The sequence below is a fragment of the Juglans regia genome, chromosome 4, assembly GCF_001411555.2.
Source record: "Juglans regia cultivar Chandler chromosome 4, Walnut 2.0, whole genome shotgun sequence".
NCBI lineage: Eukaryota > Viridiplantae > Streptophyta > Magnoliopsida > Fagales > Juglandaceae > Juglans > Juglans regia.
Window position 1 is genome coordinate 12,574,222 of NC_049904.1, and position 21,780 is coordinate 12,596,001.

Here is a 21,780-nt window from a genome sequence, read left to right on the forward strand (position 1 = left end):
CTCAAGGTATAAGAGAGTGATCTCTATTGATGTCACATCTCAAGGTATAAAAGAGTGATCAGATTTTATTGGAATGAAATTCCCATGCACGTCACAGTGGAAATCTCCGTACGCTAAAAGTACTAGAGGTTTTAATACTGGTCCAACATCACATATTAAGATAAATTCTAATTAAAAATGATAAATGTTAAATAATATAAAAGAGAAATATAAAATGTTGATTTTTTCGCGATTGATATGATACATCAAATCATAAATTTCTTTTATAAAAAAAAAAACAAAATAAATACAATAGTATTCTATTAAACTATATCGACATCGTACATTATTTATATATCATAATGATACGTGGTATAAAGATTTTTAAATGTAATTATTAATAAAACTTTGCAACCAATGATTATGGTGTTATAAACATTAAATGATCTAAAGACCTAAGAAAATCACATTTTTTATGTAAATTAAAGCCATATAGTGGCTAAATAAACTATGAATGGGATAAATACATTCAATAGAGGTAGGAGTAGAGAGTAAATTTTAATCCTATGAAAGAAATTAATGGAGCATGAAGAGTATACCCTAAGCTATAAGAGCATGGACAATATGGATACAATGTGGAGTTTACCACATTACCATCGTCACCTTATAGCATATAGGATGTATTTTCGTCCTAGATGATTCGCCATTATTCTCTATTTATTTTTATCATGGTCGTTTGGGCCTTCGAAAATGCTACTTAGACCGATGAAATTGGCTGATTGTAATTTTTATTATTATTTATTTTTACTTAATAGTTCAGAAATTAATTATTAGTGAACTGATATATTTTTATTTTTAAAATATTTTAAAAAATAGTTAAAAGATAAAAAAGAAAGTATATTTACACTTATTGATACAATTATACATTCAAGATCAAATATAGCATTATCCTTTTGATATTTTTGTAACAATAATATAATTTGATAATCCTATTAATACAATTTTAAAGAAAGTGAATGGATAAAACTTCGCAAGTGTTTTAAAAGTATATAATATATATATATATATATGTATATATAGATTTAGAGTCAAAATGGTTTCATTTATTTTTTAAATTATTTTTTAAATATTTATTTTTATAATTAGAAAGAGAAAGAGTCCAAAATATGTGAAATGATATTCTTTTATAATTTAAAAGAAGTGTCCCGTGTTTATACCATCCATACTTGTATATAACACTACTCTCAAAACATCATTTTGTTAATATAGATTTTGATATTATATACATTAATCACTAAAATAAATTATAAAATTAAGGATTACAAATTATAAAATATAAAAGGATTAAAAGTTATAAAATTAATTTAAATGAAAAAAAACAACATTCTAGTAAAAATAATGCTAAATACACTTATAGATGGTTCAAATATTGCACATTCTTTTTAAAAAAGAATAATATATATTATTATAAATTTAATTTTTTTATATAAATTTCATATTTATTCACTTAAAAAGAAAAAAAAAAAAAAAGTACACCCTTACATATTATGACCACGTATCATTTCTCTTCTAGTAAATATTAGCGTCCAACGGACACACTTCTCTGTTTCTCTTTCTAAACCATATAAATTATAAGCTTGACCAAAGACAAGCTCTGATCCACTCTCTACCTTTCCTCTCTCTCTCCAGAATTTCTTATTCGTCTCGTTTGCTGTCGCTTTGCTTCCTCAGTAAGTATTATTTTCTCTGTCTGTACAGTTTCTAAAAACCCAGATTTCCCTGTGAAGACTGGTCCCTCCTCCTGCTAATTCCATGGCCGGCCGTTACGATAAAAACCCTTTCGACGAAGAAGACCAAGTTAATCCCTTCGCTGTGAGTCCACTCTGCTTTAGATGCGGTCTCTGTACTGTCAATTTTATCTTTTGTTAAGTTGTTTGATTTTATGGTTGATGCAGGAAGCGAAGTGGGTGTTTGGTTAATTTTTGTTGTTTTTGGTTCACTTAATTGTTAGATCGAGTTTCTGTCCTGAAACTGAATTGCTTTGTATTATATTCCTCATTGTTTGCTTGTATTGGATGTTTGATTTTAAGTCCTTATGTTTTACTAGCGTTCTGTTTTAGCGGAAATTAAATATTTTTGCTTAATTTTTTCCTCTAGAAATCTCTACACAACCTACTCCTTACCAATTGTGGCAAGTGATTTTACCTTGGTTTTCATACTGATTGGTTTCTTGGTTTTCATTCGAAGATGATTGATTTGTTTTTGTTCGGTAATTCTAAGACAAGTGAATTTTGTTTTATCTCGAACATGATTTTAATTCATTGGTGGTAATATCCAATTTTAATTGTTTTTTCTTTCATGATCTTTATTCATTAATAGCAATATTCGATTTTTAATTTTCCCAATTCATGGTGGTGTTTAAGTTGAATGCTTCTTCTGCTGTGCATTCTCTCCAGTATCCCAAGTGTTTGATCAGATTTAACTGAACATTTAGGTGGGCTCACGTTGTTATGTAGTTTCTAAAGTTAAGATTTTAATTCTCATCAATCTTAACTTATCAAAAATAAAATAAAATTAATTCTCATCAATATATGCATACTGCCACTATGGTCTTTTAATGGTATAATTCTTTCTTTCTTCCAAGTACGGTGGATATATGTTTTGGACATACTCTTTATGCAACTTCTTACTACTAAAACTTTTACTTCCAGGACCCAGCAGTTAGGGGGAAGGCAGGGCAGTCAAACTACGGTGGAGGTGCATTTTACACAACAGTAAGTAATCTCTCTTTTTCATTTTATTTCCCTCACGGAAATTTTTCTCCCTTCTTTCCGGTTGACAATATATACTTTAATATATACATACATGTATCATCTAGCTAATTGACTCAATATTTGGAATTTGTACTTTTTTCCTGTTTTGTTGTGGTGTGCACAGTTTGAGTTTGATTTGCAAGACTTAGACTGCGTTTGGATGTTGAGATGAATTGAGTTGAATTGTGAATAATAATATTTTGTGGGTTTCATTGAGATGGGTTAAACTTTTTTACGTTGAGATGAGTTTAACTTTTTAGGTTGAAATGTATGAAATAGATTGATATGAGTTTAACTTTTTTATGGAAAATTGAAAAAGTAGTGGGTCCCATCAATGATTGGTTTGAGATGAGTTGAGTTGGGTCCAACAACCAAACACAGCCTTCAGATCTTTAGTACAAGAGTTGGAGTCTGGATGATCACAAACCATTTCACTACTATTCATAGATCATCTCATCTCACTATCCAAACGGAGCCTATATGTTTGGGGTATGGAATGAGATACAAAATTCTCATTTCATCGTTACAACTTTCTCAAACTCCTACACAAAATATAATAAACAATTTAATTTTTTCAAAACCCAATTTAACTTTTTCAAATCTCAATTTAACTTTTTCAAATCCCAAAACAATAATAATATTTTAAAATAATATTTTAAACTTTCATCTAAAATAAAAAATGGTTTGAGTTAAGTTGTTTTATGAGATTTTGGGAAAGAGAAGAGAAAATATTGAATAAAAATATTATAAAGTTAAAACATTACTAGAATATAATTTTTTAATGTTATTTTTTATTTTGGGATTTGAAAAAGTTGAATTGCTTTTTGTATTTTGTTTGGAAGCTTGAGAAAGTTGTAATGATTAGATGAAAAAGCTGAACGTAGATAACCAAAAAGTTGAAGTGTTTGTTTGTGGTGTTTGGATGTTGAGATGAGGGGATCTTGCAATCCAAATGGGACCTTAGTTTTCTCTTTTCATGTTTCTCTTTTGTTAGCACATTTTTTTGTAAAAAAAAAAAAAAACCACGACACAGACCGTCCCAATATAGATTGCATGCAGCTACTCACCTAGGTATCTGTATTGAAGGAGATGACTGACTTGGAGAGGCTGGCTGCATGTGGTGGCAGAATTAGAGAGTGAGGAAAACCAAAACTGGGAGCTAGGACAAAGAATAAATAGGGTGTCTGAAATTGACCCCTGCAGCTTGGGATTCCTCAAAGGTGTGGCAATAGCGGGTTTGGCTATCTATGATTGCATAATTTTTCCGTCGATTGGAGTAAAATCGGGGAGAGCTGAAAGGAAAGAAGTTAGGTTTTTGTGATACTCCATGCTGATTGGCAATATAGGTAGTGTATGGGATCCCACGTTGCTTGGAATGGAGAAGTTCTTGTTCTTTCTAATGATTCCAATGGGGTTTCAATTGTACCACTGATAGTCCTGCCGGAGTATAGGCCCATATGTGGTTTGGGCCTTTTCTTGGACAATTACAAATAGTATAAGAGCCTATTCCAAATCAAGAGTGTGGGACTTGAGCCATATCATCTATATGATGGAATGCCAGACTAGGATGTATGGACTTTGAGGAGGGGAGATTGTAACATTGGCTAGTCTTTTTTGGAATTGTGATATCCCATATAATAAGAATAAGGGTGTGGTGTATGGGTCTCACATTGTTTGGGAAGGAAAAGTTCTTGCTCTTTATAGGGTTTCAATGGGACTCTAATGGTATCATTGACTAGTCATTTTGGAGTATAGACCATGTGGCTTGGGCCTTCCATTTAGACGTTATAGGAATATAGTCCCGATGTGGCATGGGCCTTCCCTTAAGGCGTTACAGTTTTGGGGGAAGCTACATGAATAGAAAATAAAATGAAGGGAGAGGGAAGAGAATAAGTTGGGGGTGGCTCTTGGATGTGTTATTTTAAAATCAACCCATAAATCAGAATTAATAATGCGTTATTCTTTTGAACTTTTGAAACCATGTTTCTGTATCCTTTTATCTTACGCAATATTAAAAGTTAATGTTGGAAATTAATATTTAGCTAACTTATCAAATCGAATTATACAATTTTAAAACATTTTGGAATAAAATAATTAGAATAAGTCCTGAGGGGTGATTTAATACGTAACTGACAGGCCCACTAAAAAATGAGTTGGACTATCTTACCCCCAACTACTAGGGACCAATAATATTCTTTTCTTGGTCCAACCTTGGAGCGTGTTACAAAGAGTTTTTCCAGTATTTGTATAGTGCCAGAAATGTGCATAGTTGTGTCATTTTCTATGTTATTATATGTCATTAAATTTGGAAAACATTAACCAGGTGCTGTTTGATTTTTTTTTTTCCTTAATTTACTATTTTGCTTATTATTTCAAAGGTATAATTGTACTCAAACCATGGTGCTTGTAATATAGATGGTTACCATGTATATTTGTACACACTACGCCTGAGTTTGAACTTTGAACCTGCTTTGATTAGAGGGTGAGCTAAGGGTTGTGTAGATTTATCAGGAGAAAATATCTTAGGCATGGTTATGTATAGTTTTGAATTTTATTTTTTCATTTCCTTGTCCGATGATTTTGGTTATCCAGCTTTCTTCCAAATTTTGGGGTTATGTTCCCTTCCCTCCACCCACTAAAAAGGAAAAAAAGGAAAAGAAAACACATTCTTAGTTTACTCCTCCTTGAACTCTTAACACATCTCCATGCTTGGTGCATTTTCAGAATCCTGCCACAAACTCTAGGCTTTCGCCTCTTCCGCCTGAACCCGCAGGTTTCAATTATGGCCATGATGCAACAATTGATATACCCATTGACACAGCTACAGGGGGCCGAAATTCTAAGGTCGTTGAATACCTGAGTCTGTGTTTTTCCTTCTTTTTTGGTGTTAAGGATTTGATATTAACATTTTCTTATCATGTTTCAAATTAAGGATTTGCAAAGGAAAGAGAAGGAACTTCAAGCTAAGGAGGCTGAGTTGAGAAGGCGTGAGCAGGTATACATTTGTTGTAATTCAAATCCCAAATTCTTATATTTCTGAAAGAATCATATATCTTGCTACCAGGATTCAGTTTTTTTTTTTTCCTTTCCCAATCTGGCAGCCAACAAGGCTTGTCTATCAATTTTAAATTTGATGCACTTAAGCTGTGCTCATTTTATCATATTTGGCATTACAGTTTATGATGCCATATTGAGATTAAGTCTACTGAGGAGTAATACACTATAGTATTCACGAGTCATTGATGGCAATCCAGTTATGTGTGAGTTAAAAAAATGGTTGGCTCTTACATTTTGATCAAAAAATTGTTGTCTCAATATGTTGGCTTGTCAAATAATAAATATTACATAGTTACTTAACTAACATATTATGTAACATGGTATGTTGGATTAGTCGGGACGCTGTTCCTAGACACCCGGTGCCAATAAAAAAAAACTTAACTAACATATTATATAATTATATCTCTGTGACTAAAATCTGGAAATTCTTTGGTGTCTCGGAGTCACTGACATGATCGATTTGAAACGGATTTTTATTTTGGCATGGGTATTAGATCTTGGAAACCCTTTAAATTAACCAAAAAAGGATTGCCATTTTTAGTAGAGTTATCTTCTTTAAAGGTCTGAAGGTTTAGTTTCCTGTTGATTTCATTGTACTAATATGGGCACTTTGCTTCTTGTTCAATGTCTTAGTTGATTTCTATCATGTCCGTTAATTTCACCAGTAAGCGTTTTCAATGCAGGAGGTAAAACGGAGAGAAGATGCTGCTGCACGAGGTAATGTTCCCTCCCTGTTTATATTTTGAATTTTTAATTTTTGGGCCTGGGCAAGTAGATCCTTTGCTTTGTCATTTGCCTATTTCTTTTTTTTTTTTCCTTAGTTGATTTCTATCATCCATTGTCTTTTTGGTTGTATTCAGTTCCATTTTGCATTTAAATGTGATCATTTATGTTCCGATACACTTTATACCTGTTCTATTTCCTTGTGAAGTTATTATTCATAATGCTGCCTCAAAATTCATACTTTCAGTTCTCCCTTTTGATTGCAGCTGGAATTGTTCTTGAAGAGAAAAATTGGCCTCCTTTTTTTCCTATCATCCATCATGATATAGCGAATGAAACACCAATTCATCTTCAAAAATTGCAGTATACTGCATTTTCAACATTCTTAGGTATGTCAACCTTTGCCTGATTTTATGGTTATTACTTTTATGAAATTGTTAGGTATCTAACTCAGGCTGGTAGTGCCTATCATTAATGTGGTGTATGTATAATTATTGGTCACATCAATCCTTCTATGTTGGATAGGGAAAAATTTTGGCTATATTTGTCAATCAAAATATTTTCATTTTGCTTCAACTTTCAACACAATCCTGTTTTATTTTTTATAAGTAAAAGAACTCAAACCCGTTTAATCCTAAATACCTTTTCATCTCCCTTTCTTGTCCCTCTTCATAAGAGCGGTTTCCGTCAAAAGAAAGAAGTTGTGCTCAAAACCTTTTGTCAAGCATTGTGTCTTTTCAGTCTTCCTTTTCCCTGAAAGAAGCCTTCGGTGGAACAATGTTCCATTGTGAGTGTTGTGTGGACAGTTGCATTGGGGACAATTATCATAATATGAGTATATATTAGTAATGGATTGGTGTTGAAAAGCTCCTTCCCCCTACCTCATTGACTACCACTCTTTAGATCTGTTTGGAATGTCGGAAACTGCCATTAGTGGTGAAATAACCTTCTTTGCTAGTCCATAGTTTCTAAGGAACATGTTGATGGTGCTATGCAATCCTCTGATAGGTTGAAAAACTCTGCAGTGTCGCGTCCTCTAGAGTCTAGAAGCTAGAGATGCTTTTACTTCTGGAGAGTGGGAGCGAGATAAAGAGAGGAGTGAATCTATAATTTCTGACAGTAAACATCATGCTGTCATTTCTTTGATCTATTAGTTGACGTGTTAGAGAGCATAGGTTTTTACATGGGAATATCAAGTTGAATGGCAGTAACTAGGAGGCCAGCATCCATGGATAATAATTGCCACTCTTGTATAAGAGGAGAGCTGCACTCAGTCAGCTCAAAATACGCTTGGTGTTTCTGTACTGGATAACTGGGGATATGCAATTGACTCTGGGGATGGCTTGACAATCTATGATTTTGTACCTGGTTCATGTGCTAATTTTTCCAGGAAGCAGCAATAATACTTTTTAACATTATTTTTCGTTTGAGTAAAGGATTGAACTGAATTAGCTTGATAAATGAAGTTTTCAGTGTTGGGGCACATGGTTATGATCTTCTTGGTTGGGTAAATGTTTCTCTCCATATTTAATAAATGTTACTCTGAGATAAGAGCGGCATTCAATAAGCTCATAATATGCTTGGTGCTTCTTGACTAGATAACTAGGGATCTGCCAATGGCTTTGAAGATGGCTTGATAGTCAAGGACACTCGTAACCGGACTTATTCTGAATGGCTTTTTTTTTTTTTGGTTTTTTTTTTGTTTTTGTTTTTATTTCCCTTTTCAAGGCTTGAATCCTATTGGGGCATAGATGTAGTGCTCCTCTCCTCTTCACTCCTCCGCCTGGTAAAACACTGTATACAACAAGGGTTGTGTTGAGGTTGATTTATGCCTTCTACCTAGATCAAGTTTACTTAGACTTTATTTTGTATGGTTTATTCTATAAATCTTTCTGCTGGATAACCCTTTTCAAAGGTCATTTCATTACACTTGAACTTTTCTTTCAACACCTAAAGGCAAACTCAACATATAAGACATCTTAAGAGGTTTTGTCCTTACATGTTGGGGTGCATGTGACACGTAGGGAAAAATCTGGTTGGAAATGGCATGTCATAGAATTCATGGTTCTTGATGTCATATGCATCCATCATTTTGAAGGAGTGGAAATGAAGATTTGTGTGCTTTTTCATGATTATTGCGTGTATACTCAACAGGATTTTATATTCCATCTTAGATCCATTCATGGGTGTCAATGGTGGGCCATTTACCTCTAATATCAAAACTTCATGTATGAATGCCCAAATTTTAGAGGCACAATGAGGAACAAAGGGTGATTAATTGCTTGCATTTGTCTCTGTGAATTATAGGATAAGCCTGGCTGGTTCATGGTTGTAAGATAGAATGCATTTCTGGTTTCTATGTGACATGACGTATTTTTTGAGATGTTATGTATAAAGCATGTGCTTTGTTCTAAGCCACTGAAGGTGATGGACATTAGTGATTGATGGTTATGTTATGCAGGATTGGTTCTGTGCCTTACTTGGAATATCGTTGCTGTTACTACAGCGTGGATTCAAGGAGAAGGTGGGAGATCAGATACATGCTACACGTGTCCTGGATTTGTGGGGTCTGCATTATTTGTCTAATATCGTAAATGGGGTGAATATCTTTGGTTTTGGTTGTAGGTGTCAAAATTTGGTTCCTAGCCATTATCTATTTCATAGCAGGGGTTCCAGGAGCCTATGTGTTATGGTATCGGCCTCTTTATCGTGCGTTTAGGTACTTATTCCAATGAGTTCCTAAACTCTTCTGTTCATGTATGTAGATTTGTTACTTGTCTAGTTGTTTATAATGGTAAGAAATCTGTCCCTGGGGCCAACATGTTATCCAAGACTTAAAGAAGGGTGAGCCCAATGGGCTTTTTTGTTATGAAACCTCACTATTAAATATGATAGCATATGGACATTTTCAAGCTGGGACTTCCTAAAGAGAGTAAATGCCATCTTCTCTTTTGAAATAGCCATCAAAAGCTTCACTAGAGCAAGGGAGAAGCTCCGAATTTTGTCTTCCTTCTCTTTCATTCCCTCCCTTTCTCCAGTTCTCACTTCCCTCTCCCTCTTTGCTTTCCCCACACCCCCCTCATTCTTGCCTTTCCAAATTTGTCACCATACACCCACCTACAGCTACTACGCACCTTTTCTCTTTGGTTTGACCGCCCACTGATCCACCTCTCTGTGCCACTAGACCTAAACTTCAACCAACGGGCCCCGTGTGCTGCCACAGATGTGCATGAGGCCCATGCACCACTCCACCAGTGGCACCTTGATAGGTTTCCTTCCCTTTTTGAGATAGAGCCCTCTGTTCTGTCTTTTGTTGGGAGCAAAATCCACTCTTGATTTCCTTGTCACCACAGATGCACTTGTGTTTGGGTCATTTATTGATTTCCTTTCCCCTTTTCTATTTCCTGTAAATGGGATATTTGCTGGGGCTCCCATCCGCATCTTTTGTTCTCTTTTTAAAAATGATAGTATGTGATTATCTCCATAAGTAACTACACTGATTATATAGAGAGAAATTTGAGACTCCTTTGTATGGCGGAACAATTTTGACAGAAATGTTTATGTGCAACTATCCAGTATACATCTCTCTTGGATCATCTGTTGTTCTCATAATTCTTACCCATTTACCAATGAAAGGGGGACCAATTAAGTAGAGCAAAATTACACTGTTGTATTTCGAGCCTGTATAACTATTGATTTGCTTGGTATGCTTGATGTCCTTTTATTTCTCTTGCAGGAATCAAAGTGCCATGAACTTTGGATGGTTTTTCCTTTTTTATATGGTAAACTAATTACTCAACTTCCTTAGTTCTTCTATTTACTTGATCGAAGGACAGCTAATCTCTCTTATTCTATTTTCTTCTGCCCAACAGGTCCACATTGGATTCTGTGTTGTAGCTGCAGTTGCTCCACCTATATTTTTCAAAGGAAAGTCTTTCACGTATGTTCCTTCCAAAATTCCAAGTTCAATAGAAAATAGCTGATTTCTTTTCTGTTCCTTTTTTTTTTTTTTTTTTGTGGAAGTGGAAATACTGCAGGATATTGGGTCGTTGATCACATTTCCTTGGGCTTATAATTTGTTTATTTGCCCCATTATACCTTTTGAATTTAAAAATTGGTTGGTGGTTGTTTTCTCAATGCTGATGGCGAGATGTATATGCATTAGAACATTCCTTATGCGATAGAAGTGCAAAATGTTTTTCCTCTTGTGCTGCTAATGGTTCTATGTTGTGTTTGGAACAGAGGCATTCTCTCTGCGATCGATGTTGTAGGCAACCATTCTTTAGCTGGGGTAAGGATGCTTGTGCCAGAATAAATTTTATATTGAATACTTGCCAACTCAAAAGGACCCTCATTTTTATTAAATTGAGCAGTTCATGAAATGGAGTTTCATGAGTTATACTATTTTACTCATTATTGCATTTCTGAACCTTGATCATATTACTTTTTCGCATATCGTAGATCTTCTACTTCATCGGATTTGGATTATTCTGTCTGGAAACATTAATCAGCATCTGGGTTATTCAGGTCGACTATTCTCCTTGTCCAAAATCCGTAACGCACATGCCCCGGTCACTCTGCAGCCCTCACTTCAGTTCTTTTCTGCTCACATTTTTTTCCTCTTGTTTTGTTTTCAGCAAGTGTACATGTATTTCCGAGGCAGTGGTAAATCCGCCGAGGTGAGGCGAGAGGCTGCAAGAGGAGCAATGAGGGCAGGGCTATGATGATGCGAACCTGGTGGCAGAGAAGCAAAGATGGTGATGTCCTGTAGATTGTACATGTCCTTGGTCACAGAAAATGAGGATACAGAAACGAATGGCTCGAGTTTACTTCTGCTTGAACCTGTTTTATTGGTTTGTTTTCTGTTTATAGTTTTGTAATGGGTGCTATAATTTGTTCATGCGGTTTCCCGGAGTTTCGTCGGATGATTATGATAAATACGCTACACACAATTTCTATATTTGACGACTTGACCCTATGTAGTTTTACTTCATGTTTATAGTTTCGAAATTTCGGGAAAACTAAGACCTCGTTCACTTTCACAACATTTTTCTTATCTAATCATTATAATTTTTTCAAAATTTTACATAAAATATAATAAATAATTCAGTCTTTTCAAATCTTAAAATAAAAATAATATTAAAATAATATATTTTAATAATATTTTATTTAACTTTTAATTTTTATTTCAACTTCATTTACGAAATCAAACTAGGCCTAAACTGCTCAAACCAGTATGTGTATTTGCTTGGCATATTGAGGGGCATCAAAGCCCCAGTAAGGGGGATTGGGACTCCCATAGTCTACGAGAACCAGGGAAGATGCCAAATATTTAATAAAGGATTGAGATAATGTAGTTTTAGGCTAATTTATGGCTGCAATTTTATGAATTCAATAATAATGCTAAAATATATCATTAATGGGTAATGCTAAGGATTCTGCTGGGGGATCCCGTTAAACTCCCGTTCACATTTTTTTTTGAGTTTTTTTTTATTCACATCAATTTTTTAACACTTCTAAAAATTTTTTAAAAATTAAAAAAATTCACAAAATTATTAAACAATATTTTCTTAATCACTACATAAAAAAACTAAAAAAAATAAAAAAAAAAATTGGAAAAGGGAAAATGAGCGGATATATCATTAATATATCATTCTCATCCTACCACTTATGCAACACTCATTGCAAGAATCTCAATGTTACATCTTTTACCAACTTTTGAAATATATAGCATTTGAATTCCAACATCCTAATTTTGTTGTTATGATGCTTTTAGACTTCTTTTTTTTCATTTGAATTTTAATTTTGTGTGCTGACACATGGTGCGTTTCTATTGATGATGATGTGGCTTCCGTTAGTGGGTTTGGGGGATTCTTTGACTGAATGATCAAAACACCCGAAGTTGAAAGAACAAAATGAAAAAAATTATTTTTAAAAGTCTGGAAGTAATTTGTCCAACCAAAAGCCAAACCACAAGGACTATTTTTATAGGTCTTCTATTTTTTTTCCTTCTTCTATAATTTTTCCACATCATTTAAAAAATTGTAACACTTTTGAAGGAAGGTGATTTCTAATAACCACTCTAGTTTTTTATAAACTTATGCATTATTTATGTGTTATAACGTACTAGATAATAGCACACATCGATCATATCATAGGTTCTTGCCAAGTTAACCTCTAGTTGGTGTTGCTAAATGTATCATGCATCCACGTGAAAGCCCCGTATGGATTGAGAAGTGATCTCAACTCATCTTATCTCATTTCATCATTACAACTTTTCTAAAATTTCACTCAAAATATAATAAATAATTCAACTTTTTCAAATCTCAAAATAATAATAATATTAAAAAATAATATTCTAACAATATTTTATTCAACTCATTTAAAACCACTCATCTCATCTTTCAATCCAAACGGAACCTTAGTTCGTGAGTTTACATCGTCTCATCAGGCATGTATAGGATTATAATTATCTTGTTTAATTACGAACGGATAATATTCAATATATTTCATGGTAGCATTTTCATTTTCAATATGCATGTAATCCAAATTATGAATGTAATGATCTTAGGTATGAAGTATATATGAACATATTTGAAAAACATAAGGCATAATCACATGATCTGAAAGCATGTTTGATTAAGATATATGTTTGAGCTAGCTAGTTTCCTTATTACACTCGATAGGGCTTTCTTTCCAAATTAAGCGTTTTTATTTTTATTTTTGAAGTTTAACATCATGTTAATTTAAACCGGAATTGCATGTAGTGTAGCTTTATAATGTCATATATATTTCAATGCTATAGTTAGCTTCTTTGATTTATTTGTCTTTCGTTATAATATAAATATTAATTATCACAACTGGTCTAAACCTTATGTCACAAATTCCCACTTCCAAAGTAATACTATATTTAGAAAAAGAGCCCGGCTATACATCAGTAGGCACTCTCTACACACCATGGTTGTTCTTTCTTTTTCTTTTTCTTTTTTCTTTTTTTTTTTTAACTCAACACACTCGGTGTGTTGAGGATGCAGCCAACAGTAGGCTGATGTAAATAATTTCTCTTAGAAAAAAGCAACACACATATATATTTGTTTATATATATATATATATATATATATATGACTAGTTGTTTTAGGATGAAAACGATTATTTGTGACAAAAATGATTCGCATCCGTGCTATAGTTAAGCCACTTCATACATATATTCTCCACTTTCTTATTTTTTATAATAGCCTAACGACCCCAAGACCATGGCATATATATATATATATAGATCTAAAAACTCTATGATTTCGTACGTACTTTATAGCTAGTAGTACTAAACATATATATAGAAACTATTACAGGCAAGTACGTACTGGATGCTTATGACAATTGCTTACATTCTAGCAATAGGCAATACATTTCTTCTTGCAATCCATGGTGCATCCACCGCCTCCACCACCACCTCCATAACCCTTCCCTGACCCGCTATAGGAAGTGAAGCACTTGGCTGGACACGTCACCTTCTTGTTGTAACATGGACCCTTTTCTTTGCACACAACTGTAGGCCTTATCACACCACCTTTGGAGTGCCCTCCACTCGGATCTCCATACCCACCTCCGTACCCTCCTCCGAACCCGTTTCCTCCCCAACCTTTCCCGAACCCGGGTATGTCGAACCCGCCTCCGGGACCAAAGTACCCTCCCATGCCACCATTATTTCCACCATCTTTGTTGCTGTTTTTGCCCTTGGAGTGGCTGAGCTGGTTTGATAAGGATCCATCAGATCCGGGTCGGGTGGCTAGAGAGACCGAAGCAGTACTGATGATCAGTAGAATGGCCAAGACAAAGCAGGTTAAGGGCTTCATTGTGCAGGCTTTTTCAACAAGATGAGTGTATGATAAGATCAGTGCTTATGGGAGGGAATATTTAAGCAGGGCAGGTGTTGAAAAAGAGCATTTATGTGGAGGGTCTTGGACAGTTGAGGCCGGAGCCTCCATGAATGTTAGCAGGTAGGGGTGCAATTATTAGACTGTCCAAGTTTTTATTTCCCATATTAAATTTCTCTCTTATATGTGGGACACGCTTTTCAAGCCGATTATACATGCATGAGATTTGGTAGGTAAGCCTGCCTGTATTGCATTGCTAACTAGACTGGACCCATATATATATATATATATTGGTTGGGTTTTGAAGGGAATGAAGTGGGACGACGTTGTATTTCTATGTATATATGGGGATATAAAACCAAAAAGTTATGGGGTAGTAGCTAGTTCTGAATGCATGGTACCCTTGCTTTGATGGGGATGGTTTCCATTATGTGCAGGGTCAGCTGTTTTGGTTTCTTGGTTTTGATAGGGTGCATGGTTGGTGGTGCTGCTGCATGGGGTGTGATATTTGAGAAAAGATATTTATAATTATGAATTGTGTAATCGTCACGTAATCATTTTGAAAAAAATAAATAAAACATGAAATCCACGTAAAAAAAAAATAACTTTTAAATAGTAGACTCCACTCTTTTTCAAAGCGATTACGTATACTTTACGGTTATATGTAGAATTACTCGTGATATTTATGCATGTATGTACGTCGTATGTATAAATTTTAGCTTAGCAGATGCAATATCATATGCATGTAATGTCAAATTTTCTTATACCCTCCAATTACACCCATCGAATATAAGCAAACGAAATTGATGATATCCCTAAAAGAGATGGGGACATTGTGGTTCTGTACCGAGTTGTATAACCAGAACATCCTAGGCTCGAAATTTTGTATACATACCCTTGGAGCCATCGGAGTGAAGGATCTTTTTGTAAATGCACTTCTGGTAATTTAAGAAAAAACTCATTATCGAAGACTTGAACATCCTCAAGATTAGTCAGGAATTTATTCAATTCGGAATACTCATATGCCAAAAAAAATGTCAAGCTATCTTATACCTTGCAACACTTCTCTAGTAGTACTGTGAGATGACAACAACAATGAGGTCTACACTACGTCGGATGTCAACAATAAATACTGTGAGATTCACATGATATTTAATCGGATTAAGATCTTCTTAAGTTTTAATTCAACCTTGAGGGTCTGATCAAGTGAGAAGATAGATATATATAATAGGTCTTACAATATTTATTGAGTATTTAATATTGATGCCTGAAAAATCTACATAGGTATTGTTAAATATTATAAGACTCATTACATGTATTAATTTAGGGGAATTTTTTTTTTTATCCTATGCAATATATTTCTGACAAATATTTACAGTCGTGAAATGCACAAACGCCACGTAATAACTTAAAAAAAATAAGTAAATATATTTTTTAATAGTAGATCTCATTTTTTTTAAAAGAATTGCATGGCGTTTGCATACTCTACGACTATATGCAGCATTACTCTATATTTCTTTTCTATTTGCACAAAACGTATTTTTATAAAATTAATTAGAGATGGAAAAAAATTCCCTCAAATTCATGGCATCAAGTGGAAGCGAGATAGATAAATAAAATGGGTTCTATAGTATTTATTATTAAATTTTAAAACTTTTTAAACAACATCAATCAAATATTCAATAAATATTATAATATGAATTTTATTTATCTATTTCTCGTAATTAATTACTTAAAACTCTCAAATTCGACAATTAAGTTAAAAATAAATTATCACCGGCAACCACTCAGGATTGATTAGTCAATGAATTAAACCACTATATCAGCTACTACCCAATTATGCATGACAGCTCTAATCGGGATATGTACGTGTTGGCTGTACAGCATACATATATTATATATATATATATATATATATATATATATATATATATATGAAATGCTATTTATCATTTTATATCACATATTGAGATGTAATTTACTATTTTTATCATTTTATTTAAATATACATATTTATACCTTAATATATGTATTTAAATAAAAAGATAAAAAATGATAAATCACAAATTGATATATAATGCAATAAATAATAGTAAAATTTTTCATATATATATATATATATAAAACAAACTATTCATATATGATATATGCTGAAGTCCTTAGAGTATTAGTATTAGTATTGACTTCATTAAAAGTCTAGTCAAATATAAAATTTGATAAATTTCATCAAAATAAAGTTGTATTGGATGAGTTAAATAGATAAATGTGAAACTTTGAATTACAGTAAATATATAAGTTTCTTCAAATTTGAAGGTCTACTATTTATTCATCAAATTTATTTTTTATTTACTTTTAATCTCTAAAAGTCTTTTTTATTCACGTTTAATCTCCAACCGTCTTGCAATAATAATGTAAAAATCAAATTAAATTATTAATCAATATATGATTAGTGTAATTGCAAAATATGAAAAAAATAAAAATATTTTTATTAAAAAAATAATATTATATTATTATTTTGATGAATTCAATGGTTAATTCAATATGAAGTTATGGCTAAAAAAGTTTTGAATTTATAGAAATCATATACTTTCTATCAAATTTTAGAGATAATTTTGATAAAGTTAATATCAATGCTCTTAGATGGCATAAGATTCGAATCAGATTGAAAACCTCTACATTGTATGGAACAAACAAAAAAAAAAAGAAATCATATAATATATAGTATATAGGTGCTTAATTTGTCAATGCACGTAAAGATCGCATTAATGCGGTCTCACAAACCGAATCTGGACTAAAACTGACGGTGATCTTAATTTAGCTAGGCGTCAGCGTTACGTTGCTCATGTGATTCGTGTATACATTATTATGTCAGCATTTGGTGCCGTAATATCTAGATGATCTCGACGTTCTCGACCCCACGCCCTGAAACACTAGCAACGAAGTAATTTAGGGGACAAGTACTAATATTATTGTATGCCATTCAGCTACCTATGGCATGCACATACAGTCTTCAAAAAGAAATTATAAATAGAATTTTTTTTATCACAAAGCAACTATTTTAGTTTTCTAAGGAATATTGCAGATCATCGTCAATTGGACTCTCATTAAGAAAAATAATTACAAGAGTAATGTAATATATAATTTTTATATAAATAAGTTTTGCTTGTATTTACATTTCTGACATTTTTGTATGCGCTGATAAATATAAATTATTGCCGGCGCTTATTTCTTGTACCAGTAAAACAGGAAATTTTTCAGCGTTTATATTATTACCTCAATAATTATAACATATAATTATTCACCAAAAATCTATTAGTTTTGTACTTGTAATTACATTAACTTAAACTTTTATTTGTATTTTAAAATTATATATATTGGTTATATATTTTTTTAAGAAAAACACATGTGATTAATGAATTTCCTCTTATATATTTTTTTATATAATTAAATTCCTTGTTTTTTAAAATGTTAAACCCACTTCCCTATTTCAAATTCCTTAATAATAATAGATTGTGGTTTTGAAATCCTAATATATATATCACGTCTCTTTTAAATTTTTATATATTTGTTTGTCTTTTTGGTTTTTAAAAATTTGTGGGAATGGATAAAGCTCCAGTTATTTGATCTTATCGATAAAGCTCAAGTTCTTTGAATTTTAAATGCTTGAAACTTCCGAATTTTAACGATAAAGCTTCCGAATTTTAAATGCCTGAAACTTACCATCTTGGTACGAGGCAGTGTGAAACGGATTTGGATGCCCGCCGAAATCTAAGATTTGAGCAGTTGGATGTAGCACGAGACCCGTATAAGAACAAAAATGTTTTCTATTTTTCTATTTTTGATTTTTTTTTTAATATATTTTTTAATTTTTTTTTTTTTTAAGTTCACAACATCACTAAAAAATATTTTCTTAATCTTTAGTTAAAAAAAATAAAAAAATAATTTGTTGAGACCCAATTGACCGAACATTCGGTGACTCGAAGAGTTCTTCCAATAGTTTCTTTATCTTAATTATCATTTAAAATACATCACCAAAATTTATTTTTTCTATTTTACATACTGATTTTTACAATACGTCATACTTTAATTTATCTATTTTTTCTTCATATTATTTAAATATTATACTTTTAGTCTTTTTTCATTCTCTACACTTCATATATTTCAAATATTTCTCCATACATCATATATTTTAATATTTGCACTATTTCTTTATGTGTAATGTAATATTTTAAATTACTTAAAAAAAAGAGTAAAACGATAAAAAACAAAATATCTGTCTTTATTATTAACAATATCAAAACAAGCACTAGTAATGGTTTATTCATCTTTATCTTCATCTTCATATTTGCATAATATGTATTTAAATTCATCTATATTAACTTATGCATCTCTAAATTTTTACATAGCTATGAATAGTACTTCTTTAACTTTGAAAAAATACTATTCACTCTTCAAACATTATTTTTAATGTTTTTTCTCTCTCTTATCCATTAAAATCAACTTTGTGGAATTTATAATAAGATGATTTTGATATATGAAATTTGTATTAAGTTTATGATACAAAATGTTTTTTAGCACATATTAATATTTATTGATAAAATTGATCATTTTGATATATGAAATTGGTAATATTTAGATATATGAAATTTGTATTTTTGAGCACATGGTGCTAATTATAAAAAATATATAAAATAATAATTTTAAGAAAAAAAAATTAAAAATAATAATATTTTATTATTATTTGGTTCAAAGATGCATAATCTAATGTGAGAGTTTTTTTTTTTGATATGCAAAATCAATCTTTAAAAGATGTGATTTTGAAGATGCATATAAAGAAACTAATACTAGTGCTCTTCATGCATAAAAGTCGAAGGGATTATAAATGGAATGTTGGAGAGTAGATGAGAGATAAGAGAGTGGGCTTGTGCAAAAATGATAAAAGGGTTAAAATGAAAATAAGATAAAAATGAAATAGGATGAAATGAGAGGGAAATAATACAAAATTGTTTAGAGGAATGAACAATAATCTTTATATATAGAGGATTTATTGTAGCTGAATGCAAAATAGAAATAGAATAGATGATCTAATGGAATAAACTTTTGACCATCTTTCTTTATATTTTAAAGAAAAGTGTACTTTACAAGAACTAAGAGCACTTTCAATAAGAAATTTACATTCTCCTCCTTTTTCTCTCTTAGGAAAAGGGTGGAGCGAAGTGAGTGGGACGTGGAAACGGTTATAACAGAAGTAGTGGAACAGGGTGGTGTGAAGTGGTATAGAAGATACGTATAGGGGCTGTAGGTGTGTGTGTACGGTGGCGTAGGTGACGGCGAGGGTATCTGTGAAGAAGGTTCTCGTAGTGAGGGACCTTAGGTGCTCGGAATGTGGTCTCTAAGAAGGAAGGGGGCGAGCAATGGAGGTTTTGGAAGAGAAATGGAAGAAATTGAGGCTACGGGAAGAAGAAGTTGCTGATATTGTTATAGAAGACAATGCTCCCGAGGTTTTGAGATACAAGGAGCAAAGAAGTCTAGTGGGTAGAATGGATTCGTCTAGAACCATAAGCAGGGAGGCACTGGAAGCAACAATGGCGAAGATATGGAAAATCAGTAAGGCAGCTAAGTTCATGGAGGTTAGTTTGAATATGTTCATCTTGGTCTTCGAAAACCAAGAGGATAAACAAAGAGTCTGGGCAGGAAGGCCTTGCCTCTTCGATAACAATCTGTTAGTATTGAGGGAGTTTGAGGGTCACATTCCACTTCATCGCATAAATTTTGATTATGAAAGCTTCTGGATCAGAATGCACAACTTGCCTTTATCATGCATGACCAAAGAAAGAGGAATACAGATCGGGAGTACAGTTGGTAAGGTCGAGAAAGTTGATGTTCAGGATGATGGCTGTGGTTGGGGAAGCTATTTGAGGGTTCGTATATATGTGAATTTGTCACAGCCTTTGGCAAGAGGTCGTACTCTGAAGATAAAGGGAGAGAGTGTCTGGGTCCCGTTCAGTTATGAGAAAATGCCTCGCATCTGTTTTTCCTGCGGATGCATAGCTCACGATACAACTGGATGCTGCAGTGTACTGGAGGAGTCAGAAAGTAAGGAGGAGCAATATGGTGTGTGGATGAGGGCTTCACAGTTCCAAAAGGTTAGTAATGCTAGTAATCTTTTCAGTAGGGAAGAGGGGTTTAAGAAGTGGAGAAAGGAAGATACTAAGCAGTTTTCTGGTGAGGATAAGAGAGAATATAATGATGAAAAGGGGGGTAGTGAGGGAGAGGGAGGTGAGGAGAGAAAACTGAATGGAGAGGAAGAGAATAATGAGGTTTTTTCAGGAAGTTCTAATAGGGGGGGGAAGAGGAGGTTGTTCATACTACTAATTCTGAGGAGTTGTATATGAAGGCTAGGTCAGGACAAAACAATGTAGAGAGGGGCCTGATAGAATTGTATGAGGTGGAGCTGAGAGATGAGGTAGGTTTTCAAGTGGGGGGCATGAGTATTGAAATTGGGGAGAGAGAGCTAAGGCCTGTTGATGAGGCAATTCAGACTAAAGGCTGGAAGGAAAGTGAGCAGGGCATACAAAAAGGAACATGGAAAAGGAGAGCTAGGAAAAAAGGGAAGAAGGACTGTGGTGCAGCAACCATTGTTAATAAAAAAAAAGAATGAGGAATGTGTGATAGAAGAAAAGGAAAGAGGGATAAATAGGAAAAAAGGGAGATGGAGCAGTGGTGTGGAGGGTAAAGACAGTGTGGTGGAAGTGGCGGAGGCTGAGTTTCAGCTCCGCCAAGCATTATGAAAATATTAAGTTGGAACTGCCGAGGATTGGGGAATCCTCTGACAGTTCGAGATCTCTGCATGATGGCAGAGAAAAATAAACCCAACTTGGTTTTCATCATGGAAACTAAGATTAGAAGAAAAAGGATTGAGTTTCTAAAAAAGAGGTTAGATTGTGAGGGATGTATTATGGTGGATCCAGTGGGAAAATGGGGTGGTTTGGCATTGTTTTGGAAGGCAAATGTGGATTTAGAGATATTGAATTATTCCCAAAGGCATATTAATGCCTGGATTTGGGATGAAGGTGTTGAGAAACGTTGGCTGCTAACTTGTTATTATGGTCAACCTAAAACGGCAAAAAGAAAGGAATCATGGGACTTGTTAAAATCTTTTAAACCACAAACTCAAGTGGGCTGGTGTGTGTTGGGAGATTTCAATGAAATACTTGTTAATGGTGAAAAGGAAGGGGGAAGAGTGAGACCTGAGGGACAGATGGCATTGTTTAGGGAGGCTCTAATTGATGGAAACCTTTATGATTTGGGTTGGAAGGGAGACAGATTTACTT

General features: G+C 33.3%; 2 protein-coding genes across 2 annotated transcripts; one reads left to right on the forward strand and one right to left on the reverse strand.

Annotated features, from left to right (window-relative positions):
- The first annotated feature begins 1,603 nt into the window (after positions 1-1,603).
- On the forward strand, positions 1,604-11,569 carry LOC108992585 (secretory carrier-associated membrane protein 3-like). Its single transcript, XM_018967176.2, has 13 exons — positions 1,604-1,851; positions 2,691-2,753; positions 5,517-5,636; positions 5,725-5,787; positions 6,533-6,566; positions 6,839-6,961; positions 9,034-9,096; positions 9,198-9,291; positions 10,309-10,354; positions 10,445-10,512; positions 10,815-10,863; positions 11,034-11,099; positions 11,210-11,569. Exons 1-13 carry the CDS (start codon positions 1,792-1,794, stop codon positions 11,294-11,296), a joined length of 936 nt encoding a protein of 311 aa, XP_018822721.1. The 5' UTR covers positions 1,604-1,791; the 3' UTR covers positions 11,297-11,569.
- Positions 11,570-13,726: 2,157 nt separating this feature from the next.
- LOC108992566 (5'-3' exoribonuclease 2-like) lies at positions 13,727-14,497 on the reverse strand. Its single transcript, XM_018967156.2, has one exon. The coding sequence runs from the start codon at positions 14,423-14,425 to the stop codon at positions 13,961-13,963; it is 465 nt and encodes a 154-aa protein (XP_018822701.2). The 5' UTR covers positions 14,426-14,497; the 3' UTR covers positions 13,727-13,960.
- Positions 14,498-21,780: the final 7,283 nt, after the last annotated feature.

Excerpts from the sequence above, each read along its gene's own strand:
- LOC108992585 (XM_018967176.2), top strand. The coding sequence starts at position 1,792 with ATGGCCGGCCGTTACGATAAAAACCCTTTCGACGAAGAAGACCAAGTT. Across the intron at positions 5,788-6,532 it reads AGTTGAGAAGGCGTGAGCAG|GAGGTAAAACGGAGAGAAGA; the intron begins GTATACATTTGT and ends TTTTCAATGCAG. Across the intron at positions 10,864-11,033 it reads GCAACCATTCTTTAGCTGGG|ATCTTCTACTTCATCGGATT; the intron begins GTAAGGATGCTT and ends CGCATATCGTAG.
- LOC108992566 (XM_018967156.2), bottom strand. The coding sequence starts at position 14,425 with ATGAAGCCCTTAACCTGCTTTGTCTTGGCCATTCTACTGATCATCAGT.